Genomic DNA, 11351 nt, shown 5'->3' on the forward strand with positions numbered 1-11351 from the left:
GATTTCCCTGAATGATAGGGGATATTCTTATATGCATCTTGTTAATGTCGGTTACCAGGTGTTTACCATATGAATGATTTTTATCTCTATGCATGGGACGTATATTTATGAGAACTGGAAATGAAATTCTTGTGGTCTATTAAAATGATGAAATTGATTATTTATGTTAAACTAATGAACTCACCAACCTTTTGGTTGACACTTGAAAGCATGTTTATTCTCAGGTATGAAAGAAATCTTCCGCTGTGCATTTGCTCATTTTAGAGATATTACTTGTAGTCATTCATAACATATTTCGAAAGACGTTGCATTCGAGTCGTTGAGTTCATCAAGATTATTATTGAGTCAATTATATTTGGATATATTATGAAATGGTATGCATAGCGTCAACATTCGATGTAATGAAAGTTTGCCTTTTAAAAACGAATGCACTGTTTGTAAAATGTATCATATAGAGGTCAAGTACCTCGCGATGTAGTCAAATGTTATTGTATTCGTTCTTATGGATTAGGACGGGTCTCTACATCTATGGTATGCCAAGATTACATAATATATTAGAATACATGTATAATACAATATGAGTTAGCTAGAATATGATTAATATAGATTTGTTACATATTTTCACGTAGTTACAACAAGCAAAATTATCCAATCTTGTTTTACCCATAACTTCTTCGTTTTAAATCCGTTTTGAGTTATTCAAGTTGCTATGGTTTCATTTTGAACTTAAGTTTATGAATCTAAACAGAAAAAGTATAAGTTTATTGTCGAAAATATAGGTTACAAGTCGTTTTGTAAAGGTAGTCATTTCAGTCGAAAGAACGACGTCTAGATGACCATTTTGGAAAACATACTTTCACTTTGAGTTAACCATGATTTTTGGATATAGTTTCATGTTGATAAGAAAAATCATTTTCCCAGAAGAACAACTTTTAAATCAAAGTTTATCATAGTTTTTTATTAACTAATCCAAAACAGCCCGCGGTGTTACTACGACGGCGTATATCCGGTTTTACGGTGTTTTTCGTGTTTTCAGGTTTTAAATCATTAAGTTAGCATATAATATAGATATATAATATGTGTCTAGTTGATTTTAAAAGTCAAGTTAGAAGGATTAACTTTTTTTTTGCGAACAAGTTTAGAATTAACTAAACTATGTTCCAGTGATTACAAGTTTAAACCTTCGAATAAGATAGTTTCATATATATGAATCGAATGATGTTATGAACATTATTACTACCTCAGGTTTTGTGGATAAACCTACTGGAAATGAGAAAAATAGATCTAGCTTCAAAGGATCCTTGGATGGCTTGAAAGTTCTTGAAGGAGAATCATGACACGAAAACAAGTTCAAGTAAGATTTCCACTCGAAATAAGATTGTTAAAGTTATAGAAATTGAATCAAAGTTTAAATATGAGTATTACCTTGTATTAGAAATATATATTACTATAAATAAGAAAGATTTCTTGAGGTTGTATGATCACTCAAAGTGGATTTGCAAGATTGGAAGTAAGCTAGCAAACTTGGAAGTGTTGTTGGTGTGTTCGTGAGTAGTTGTTTTATAACTTGGTTTATGTATGGATTTATGAACTAGATTGAGCTAGATTTTGATGAAGATGATGAAGAAAACTTAGAACAATGGAAGAACACTTGAGAGAGAGTAGTTTGATGCATGAAAATTGAAAATAAAAGTGTTTTTTTGGTTCCTCATTCACGTGAATGTATGAGTCAATATAGGCTCCATTAGTTTGTTGTTTTGTTAGATATTTCTTGCTAGATGTTAAATGATGGTTCCCACATGTGTTAGGTGACTCACAAGGGCTGCTAAGAGCAGATCATTGGAGTGTATATACCAATAGTAAATACATTTAGAAGCTGGGTATTGTACGAGTACGAATACGATTGCATACGAGTAGAATTGTTGATGAAAATGAATGAAGATGTAATTGTAAGCATTTTTGTTAAGTAGAGGTACTTTGATAAGTGTTTTGAAGTCTTTCAAAAGTGTAAGAATACATATTAAAACACTACATGTATATACATTTTAACCGAGTCGTTAAGTCATCGTTAGTCGTTACATGTAAGTGTTGTTTTGAAACCTTTAGATTAACGATCTTGTTAAAAGTTGTTAACCCATTGTTTAATATATCTAAAGAGATGTTAAATTATTACTTTATCATGATATTATGATATATTAATATATCTTAGTATGATATATATACAGTTAAATGTCGCTACAACGATAATTGTTACATATATGTCTCGTTTCGAAATCATTAAGTTAGTAGTCTTGTTTTTACATATGAAGTTCATTGTTAATACACTTAATGATATGTTTAATTATCATTTATCATGTTTATATAGTGTATCAATATCTTAATATGATTCATATGTAATTAGTAAGACGTTGTTATAACGATAATCGTTATATATATATATCGTTTTCGAGTTTCTTAATTCAATAGTCTCATTTCTATGTTTATAACCCATTGTTAAAATACTTAATGAGGTACTTACCTATCATAATAACATGTTATATATATATATATATATATATATATATATATATGTCATCATATAGTTTTTACAAGTTTTAACGTTCGTGAATCGCCGTTAAACTTGGGTGGTCAATTGTCTATATGAAACCTATTTCAATTAATCAAGTCATAACAAGTTTGATTGCTTAACATGTTGGAAACACTTAATCATGTAAATATCAATTTCATTAAATATAAATAAACATGGAAAAGTTCGGGTCACTACAGACACCCTGTGGCAGGACAGTACGATTCTGGTGTGGCATAACGGCCAGAGAAGGACAACAGAGTATAAATGGGATAACACTAAAACATTAGCAGTAATTTTACAGATTTTTAGAATAAAAGGACAAAGACAATACGACGTGGCACCGGGGGGAGAATGTGGGTTAATGTGGGATTATACTTAATGACTATACTAATCTTAAACCATAACAATGAGTGTATTGATGATGACATATGCACATAAGTAAAGGTGATGGTAGACATCTTGACATAAATATACAAGTTCACTAATCCACACTTACTCTAGCAAAAGACCAAAACCAAATAAATGTTTTAAATGAAAACTGAGCTACACGGTTAGGACAACGGTCGACCGCAGGTCAGACCGTGGAGACTTGCACCCAAATTTATGAAATCAGGGTTGCACAGTCGAAACCTGTTCAAACATGCTTAGACAAGTTGCCTCCTTCATACCCAAAAGAGTTTTGGTCACTAAAACACTAATCTTGGTTAATCACGCCTAATGACACCTTAATGACGATTAAGCCTTAATTAAGGATAACATATAAGTATTTTAGGAAAACATGTACATCTAAAATGTATCTAGACATTCTTAGGATGGTCACCAAGTTCCAACCAAGAATTGCTCCTTCCTTGTACATGTGTTGGATATCAATGTACACTTATACATTAATCTTGCAAATGTCATTTTGCAAGTAAAACTTACATAGACTTAACTCAATGCTATGTAATCACTATGTGTTTAATTCTAAATTAATTAGTGATCTCTTGCTAGTCATTACATGAATATTACTTGGCTATGTGCTAAGTGCTAAATACCAAGTAGTTACTTAATATGTATATGTATTAACCTTGTCTTGATATGTGTTACAAGTTGGGATTTCACCAACTAGTATTTGGACTACTTCATTATATGCTTGTGCTACTTGGATAATGCTTAAAATGTCATAATCTAGTAATCTTAAAAGACAATGAATAATTAACACATATAGGTTTGCTTAAGTCTAAAATTAAGTTAATGAATTAGTTTAAACTTGATTTAACTTGATGTCTTGCAACATGATTAATTGTTACTACTTGCTTAAATTGTCAAGACATCATTAACACACTTAATTAATTACAAATAAGTTCAAATATGAATACTAGCATGCTTTGTGATTAAAGTGGGTTTGAGTCATCAATGACATGTTGACCAACCAATAGAGATTTAGAAAATGTGTTAATTACAAATAAAAGATTATGACAAAACTAAGATTGCCTCAAATGATTATCATGACTTGTATCCAAGAATGTTGGACTTTCCACTTTGAACATGACAAGTCATTATCAAGGCAATACATCCAAGGTAAACGAACATTTAATGCATATAGTACTTGTATAGGATGTTGGGTATCTTTTGCAAGTGTTAAATGAAGTAAAGTGTCCAAAGAGTGATGTTCAAAACTGATTCAAACGGCTATACAACGGATAGGTATTTTCAACTGGACCGCGTGCGGTCGACCCAGTGACGGCTGACTCGTTTATCTCTCCATATAAATAGCAAGGCTTGGATAACATTGAAGACTTGGACCTCTTGCATGCTACAACTCAAAATCATCAGAAAATCACAAGAACATAACACTTCTACATATGTTTGTGATTAGCAAGAGAAGTTTTATAATCTCATAGATTATAAAAGGGGTGTTTGTAAACTTACTTACAAATTCTTATCTTTATAAGTTTGCATAGTGTTGTAATAATCCTTAGAATTGTCTTAGGATTTTCATCACTAGAAAAGGGTGAGTCTTTGTACTTTGTAATAAGAAGCATATGCTTGCTTAGCTATCTTCTTCCTTAAAGAGAATTAGGGAGTTGATTAATCTCATTGGAGATTAATACTTGTCCAAGGTGAAGACAATTTGATCTAAGTTGGAGGTAATCTTTCAATGGGATAGAAGGATTATGTTTGTTGTCTAAGGAGAAGTACAAGGCTTGTAAATCGGATTTCCACCGGATTTGGAGAAAGGTGCTTAGTGAAGCAAAAATCCCGATTAGTGAATCGGGGAGTGGATTAAGGTGTATTAGTTAACATCCACTCAAACCACTATAAATCCTTGTGTTTAAGTTCTTTACTTTACATTCCGCATTATTACAAACATAGACACACTACACATCGGTTTGAGTTGATTAATGTGATCAAGGATTGTTCAAATCTTATTGATCATCGAAAAAGTTTTAAAATTCGTATTAAGTAACTATTCACCTCCCCAGTTACTTACAATATCCTTTTGTCCCCATACGTGGCACTAATGGACAAAATCTCACATATTTAAATAGAAGTAACTTGGGCAAGAAACACAACTTCGGAACATTCCATTTTCACCAACAAATCACTCTCGATTATATTCATCATTTCAGCTAACCTGCGCGACCATAATAGCTCTTCCATTTACTCTGCGATTTTCAGGTAGCGTTTATACAACATAAATCCTAACATCGCCCTTGAGCAATCAATTCTGGCTAACCCGAATGATGGTGGGTCGCATTTAACCACCATTTCTGAGATCATCATCTCGTATGAGGGTTATTCACGGTACTCCGGACCGGAGAGTTAAACTAAAGAAACCCTTAAATCCCCTTTTTTGTTGATCTTGCATCAACCGAACCTCTTGGACATCAAATGGCGCCATCCGTGAAACTCTAAGTTAAAAGGTTTTGCTAAAATCTTTTTTCTAAAAGTTCTTTACATTCAAACATTAAGATACTATTCCGAAAACAAACCAAATCGCAACCGCAGTAATGCACGGCCTGCTATATAACTAGTTATAATCAATCGAGATTCAAACATGTTATGAACTGTAAATGCTCATTCGTTTCTAAATTATGTTTTAGTTTTTATTGAAATTTTAAATTTTACATTTGGAACGAAGAAATACACATACACTGATACACCCAATTTTAAAAAATAAAATCATGAACGTTTTTTGGCTGATAACAAGTTTTAACACACGACCATTAGTTTCCATATCAATTATGTATTCAAATAATATTATGAGTCAACAAAATGTTGAATCTCTTGACTAAAACTATCAATGTATGAACATTTCACATCGTTATTCAATAAAAACGCTCTTATTTTCACATGGTTTTGTTTAACTAGTTTCCCAACTTCACAATTTTCATCCATCACCTTTTTCACTGCATCAAAGACATCATTGCTTGTAAACACTCCATCTTCTTCTCCTTTATGTACTTCAATTCCAACCTTATAAACTTCACTCATTATTCTAGCATGTATTATTTGATCACCTCCATTCGGTAGCAAAACTAACTGACATTCGTTAACTAATGCCTCACTTAACGAAGCCCATCCACAATGCGTAACAAAACAACCAATCGACTTATGTTTCAAGATTAAGTTTTGTTGAACCCATTCACCACAAACTAACCCTCTTCCTTCAACTCGTTCAAGCAATCCTTCAGGGATTGCATCATTAACTGACTTAACATTTGTTGGTGACTTTAACACGGCCAAAAAAGGCATTTTCGAGAGTTCGAATCCTAGCAAAAGTTCTTGGATTTGATCCTTGGTTAGAGCACACTCACTTCCAAATGCACAATAGATTACTGAATTCGTGTCAAAACTATCGAGCCAATTTGATAGATTTTCAGATAATGTGGAATTTGGTGGATCATTTACCATAGGACCACTTAGAAAAACTGGCTTATTGAATTGGGATTGTAGGTAGTCACTAAAAGGTCCTTCAAGTTCTCTAGATGCATTAAAAGCTAAGGCATCAGCCTCAATCAATCCGATGTATCCGCGCTCTAGAAAAGCCATATTGCCACCAAATTTCATGTTTGATCTTTCTGTGAATTCGCGCACTTCATGGGCGTGAAACTTGATTGATGGTAACGGGAAACCAATTGGGGGACGCATGAGTTCGGACTCACTTATTCCCTAATTAACAAAAGAAACCGTAATAATCAGATAGTTTAAGTGAATTAATTCAAAAAAATTGAGTTGTTACTATACTAATTAAATTATGTAACAACCGCGTACCTTTTCCCAATGAATTTGTCGTGCTGGAGAGAATACATAACCAACAGTCACTGGAGTAATAACGCAATAATTAACTGACTTGGCCCTAATTCGACGACAAACTCCTGGAATCCAATGGGCCAAATCAAAGAAAACAACGTCCACCATAAGATGTTGTAGGATACATTCAACATCCTTTTCGGTTTCATCCATGGCGGTCATGATGAGAGGGTGTAACGATGAGGGAACATCAGAAGTGGTCTCTGCCCTGAGAGGGAGACCATCGACGTGTGGGACCGTGACAGGGATAAATGAAATAAGGTTTTGGTGAAGATTAAATGGCTTAAGTTTAGATTGTGTGTGTTTAGGGACTAAGAAAGAGACCTTATGGCCTTTTTTAGCTAACATGTTAGCTAGGTGTATGTAAGGTGTAAGGTGACCTAGTGCAAACCATGGGAACATGGCTATATGGCATTTTTTCCCATCCATAATGCTTTCTAATTATATTACATTACATAGAACTTCAATTGAATTACTTATAATTGAATTACTTATATATTTATATCATGCTTCTATGGTTCACTACAGTATAACAGCAGATCTTGTAATCATCTTGCTTGAATGTGTAAGTTTTGTTGCCATAGTAACTTCTTTTATTCTGTAAAATACAAAGGGTGTGGAAATTAACGGCTGAAGTATTATTGATTTTTTTGTGACTTCGTATTTGCATTTTCAATTGGAGTTTAGTGACATAATTACAAGCTACTTAGACTTGTAGCTAGGCGATGCAAAAAATATGTGTGATTACATAGCATGTATTGTCAAGAGACTAACGCCCAGTTTGGTGAAGGAATTGAAATTAACACATTCCATGGAATGTGAAAAAATTTGTTTTTTATTGATATGGAATGGAATTGAATTCCATTTAAAAAATAACTAAAATGTTATACAAAAAATTTTACGCTTCCAATTTTCGTTTTCATTTTCATTTTCACTCGCCTTTCCAATTGAAGTTTTCAAATCTGCGAATAAAAAACACGAGTCGGAAATGCGAGTCGAAAACGCGCAGATAAAACGCGCGGTGCGCACTGTTTCAAAAACGCGGAGGCGTTGCGAAAACGCGCACCGCTGCGAAAATGCCCTCCGAAAACGCACGTCCAAAACGTGTTGCATAGCGCAAATGCGACCGCTGCGAAAACGCACATCGAAAACGCGCTACGCCGCAAAAACGCGCACCACTGCGGAAAACGTGATGCGCTATACGAAAATGCGCACCGCTGCGAAAACGTGGCGAAAACATGAGTCGAAATGTATGTAAAATATAAACGCACCTATTTGAGGATGTTTTGATTTTTGAAAGATTCAATGTTGGTAGGAATTCAAATTCATCAACATCTTGAAGGAATGAACATTCCGGATGAAGAAATCTAAAGATTCCAAGGAATTTAATTCCTTCCAAAATATGTTAACCAAAGAAGGAATTCAATTCCAATTCCATCAAATTCCTTTGGGATTCCATAAGTCAAATGGGACCTAAAGGTTAAGAGTCTCAATGTTTGTCGGTATCTCCTACATTTAACTTTAGAACAAGTTTGGTCGCAAATTGAAATTCGTGAACCAAATTAAGTTAATCGCGCGGAAATAAAAGGAGGGAATTGTCAAAAAGGGAACGAAAAGAAAGTAAAAAAAAAAGATGTCAATGGCGTTTTAGGATGATATGTATGATTTGCATGCCAGTAACATAGAATTATCATCAATACTAAGATGAGTCTTAACCATGACGTTGTGTCTTCCTAGAACTGACTGTAACATCAGCGTCACATCAACACTTCATTCACATCATTAACCAAAGACTAACTGTTAACCACCATGACGTACCACGACTTGGTCTCACCTATAATTTTTAATATTAAACTTAATTATTATTATTATTACTTGTATTTTATATAAAAAAATTATGATATTATTATTTGTATAAAAAAATTATTATTTATTATTATTATTTATTATTATTATTATTATTATTATTATTATTATTATTATTATTATTATTATAATTATTATTATAATAATAATTATTATTATTATTATATTATATTATATTATTATATTACTATTATTATTATTATTATTATTATTATTATTATTATTATTATTATTATTATTATTATTATTTGTGTTTGTCAAATAATTACGTCAAATAAGTGAACATTTTATTAAATTTAAAAACAAGGAAATACAAGAAATGAAAATATAAAGACATTAAATCAAAGTTAAAAACAATAAAAAGTAATTGTCGACACTAAACTGGTTCGCATACTTCAAAATTATGTTATTCCTAGCTCGCATCAACAAGTCATAATGATCGGGTGAAATGTCGGAAGACACCGTTTGCGCTAGAAGCTTCAAACTTTTCAACATCACATGAGTGTCGACTTGGTCCTCTAACTTTCTTGTCTATTTTTCAGCTTCCTCCTTTATCGCCCTCATGGTCTCACGTGTAGCATTTGCAGTTTCATAAATAGATGCGCTAGCATCCTCTAAAGAACAACGAGATGCCGCATCCGATGAACAAGAACTCTTTTGATTCTTTGCACGATTCGGTAGATGGCAGATTGGTGGACCTCGAAATAAATTTTCCAAATTGATTGTCAGGGTTGGAATCGGAGTTGGAGTCTGGTCGGCATCTCCCAAATTGACAAGGTCAGGCTCGGTTTGTCGACATTTGGTGGTCACCACACCTTAATACGTTAAAAATTGGGGACAATCTCTAACAACCCTCCACGGTTCTTCGTACGCGAAGCTTCTCTTTTGTTGTTCATGAAACCCCTTTTTAACTTGCAAAATGATATCCACGTCGTTGTGTCCATTAGGTTAAAGTTTAATAAGTTTATCATAAATAGCAAGAAATAACTTTATATCTTTGGACATCTTGCTCCATTTTCCCGTTATTTGATCCATACGCCTTTGTTCCCTTACTTGAGAGTTGTACTCTTGTCGGACAACCCCCAAAAAGAGATATGTGCAAGAAACACTCGGCCAAAATATTACTTTCCTCGTACGACTACAAAACCTTTGCCCTTTTTTCCTTTTTTGGCCACGGAATTTTCTTGTGTTTCTTCTACCTGCTCAAATTCGGGTTGTGTTTCCTGCACTTCGTTGAGTTCGTATTCTTCGGGAGGTGTGTCAAACGTAGGTATGTAAGGGCTTTGAGGTTGGTTATATTGAGGTGTTTGAGGTTGGTTATATTGAGGTGTTTGAGGTTCATAGTGGGGTTATTAAGTTAATGAGGTATTAAAAATATATTCAAGATCCAATTATTTAATTGAGGATATTGAAGATATTGCGTGTTAGAAGACGAGTGATCATATACATAGGCATGTATATGCATATTTTAAGTGTAAAAGGCAATACCAATGTAAGTGCAAAAAAGACGACGAGAATATATAACAACTGGGCATCGTGCATTGTTACATTGCGGAATCTGCATAAACTTAACATTGTGAAAGTGTCCCGCATAAACACTGCGGATCAGTAAAGCACGCGCAAACATTGCGCTCGCGAAGATTCCAAACCTATAAATAGGGAGTTTGGCCTCTCATTTTAGGTTGTTGATTTTGTGCAATTGCTCTAGCCTTTGTGATTCACTTGTGACTACGCCCAAGTATCAATCATAATTTGGCTAAGCTAATTCAATCAAGACCGGAACGTGGTGATTGATCACTTGATTCTAAGTGAAAGACTATCATAAGGTCCCAAAAACATAATCAACACCACCATCTACCCTTTATTACACTCAATTCCATGATCAGATCTAATAATCTAATCTAGAATTGATCAATTGGCGCCATCCGTGGGACACAAATTAGAATTAGAATTGAATTCGATAAATTTACTTCGTGAAATCAAATGATTTAATTCGGAAATCAATCTTAATCGTGTTCTTGTTTAATGAATTGCAGGCTTTAGACATTAACAACATTTGATCTCTAAGCAAGTTTTGAATTCAATCGAGAATGAAAAAGCGTTGTGATAATGAAGTTGCTAAGAAAACTGTACAAATGTTAAAGTTTCGATATCAACGAAATTACAAGTTAAAAAACAATTCAAAAATTAAGGATTCCACAAGTTTAAAGCGAAAATGGCCAGCAGTATTAAATTCACACAAAAATGAACTAAATTGTGCAAATATGAAAAAAAAAATTCCAAATGAAAGCATAATGGAGCAGCATACGCAAAAAGCTATTGCGACTAAAAATCCTTCAAACTAGAAAATGCTTACGCAAAAATCACAGTTAATAGGCATGGTGCATAAGCGAAAGAAGGATCACAAAAGAAAAACTGCGAAAACGCTTGAAAAATGGTAACTTACGCCAATAATATTTTCCCCAAATGCAAAATTATGGCATGATTTGATGCGCCAGTAATTATATCATGCAAAATTGCAAACACATGGATAACAATCATGAAATTGCATGTAGATACTTGAAGCAGCGTAGACATAATATATGAGCAGTGTTTTTGCAAATTGCCAGAAAGTATTAAG

General features: G+C 33.4%; 1 protein-coding gene across 1 annotated transcript; it reads right to left on the bottom strand.

The window, feature by feature from the left end:
- Positions 1–5812: 5812 nt before the first annotated feature.
- On the bottom strand, positions 5813–7294 carry LOC139863999 (cyanidin 3-O-galactoside 2''-O-xylosyltransferase FGGT1-like). Its single transcript, XM_071852592.1, has 2 exons — positions 6827–7294; positions 5813–6724 (listed from the first exon to the last, which is right to left on the bottom strand). The coding sequence occupies exons 1-2, from the start codon at positions 7292–7294 to the stop codon at positions 5813–5815; spliced, it is 1380 nt and encodes a 459-aa protein (XP_071708693.1).
- Positions 7295–11351: the final 4057 nt, after the last annotated feature.

This window comes from Rutidosis leptorrhynchoides, chromosome 8 (assembly GCF_046630445.1).
Source record: "Rutidosis leptorrhynchoides isolate AG116_Rl617_1_P2 chromosome 8, CSIRO_AGI_Rlap_v1, whole genome shotgun sequence".
NCBI classification, from domain to species: Eukaryota; Viridiplantae; Streptophyta; class Magnoliopsida; order Asterales; family Asteraceae; genus Rutidosis; species Rutidosis leptorrhynchoides.

Bases quoted from the DNA above. Each gene is read 5' to 3' on its own strand.
- LOC139863999 (XM_071852592.1), bottom strand. From the start codon at position 7,294: ATGGATGGGAAAAAATGCCATATAGCCATGTTCCCATGGTTTGCACTA. The intron at 6,725-6,826 runs GTACGCGGTTGT...TTTGTTAATTAG, and splicing joins GACAAATTCATTGGGAAAAG to GGAATAAGTGAGTCCGAACT.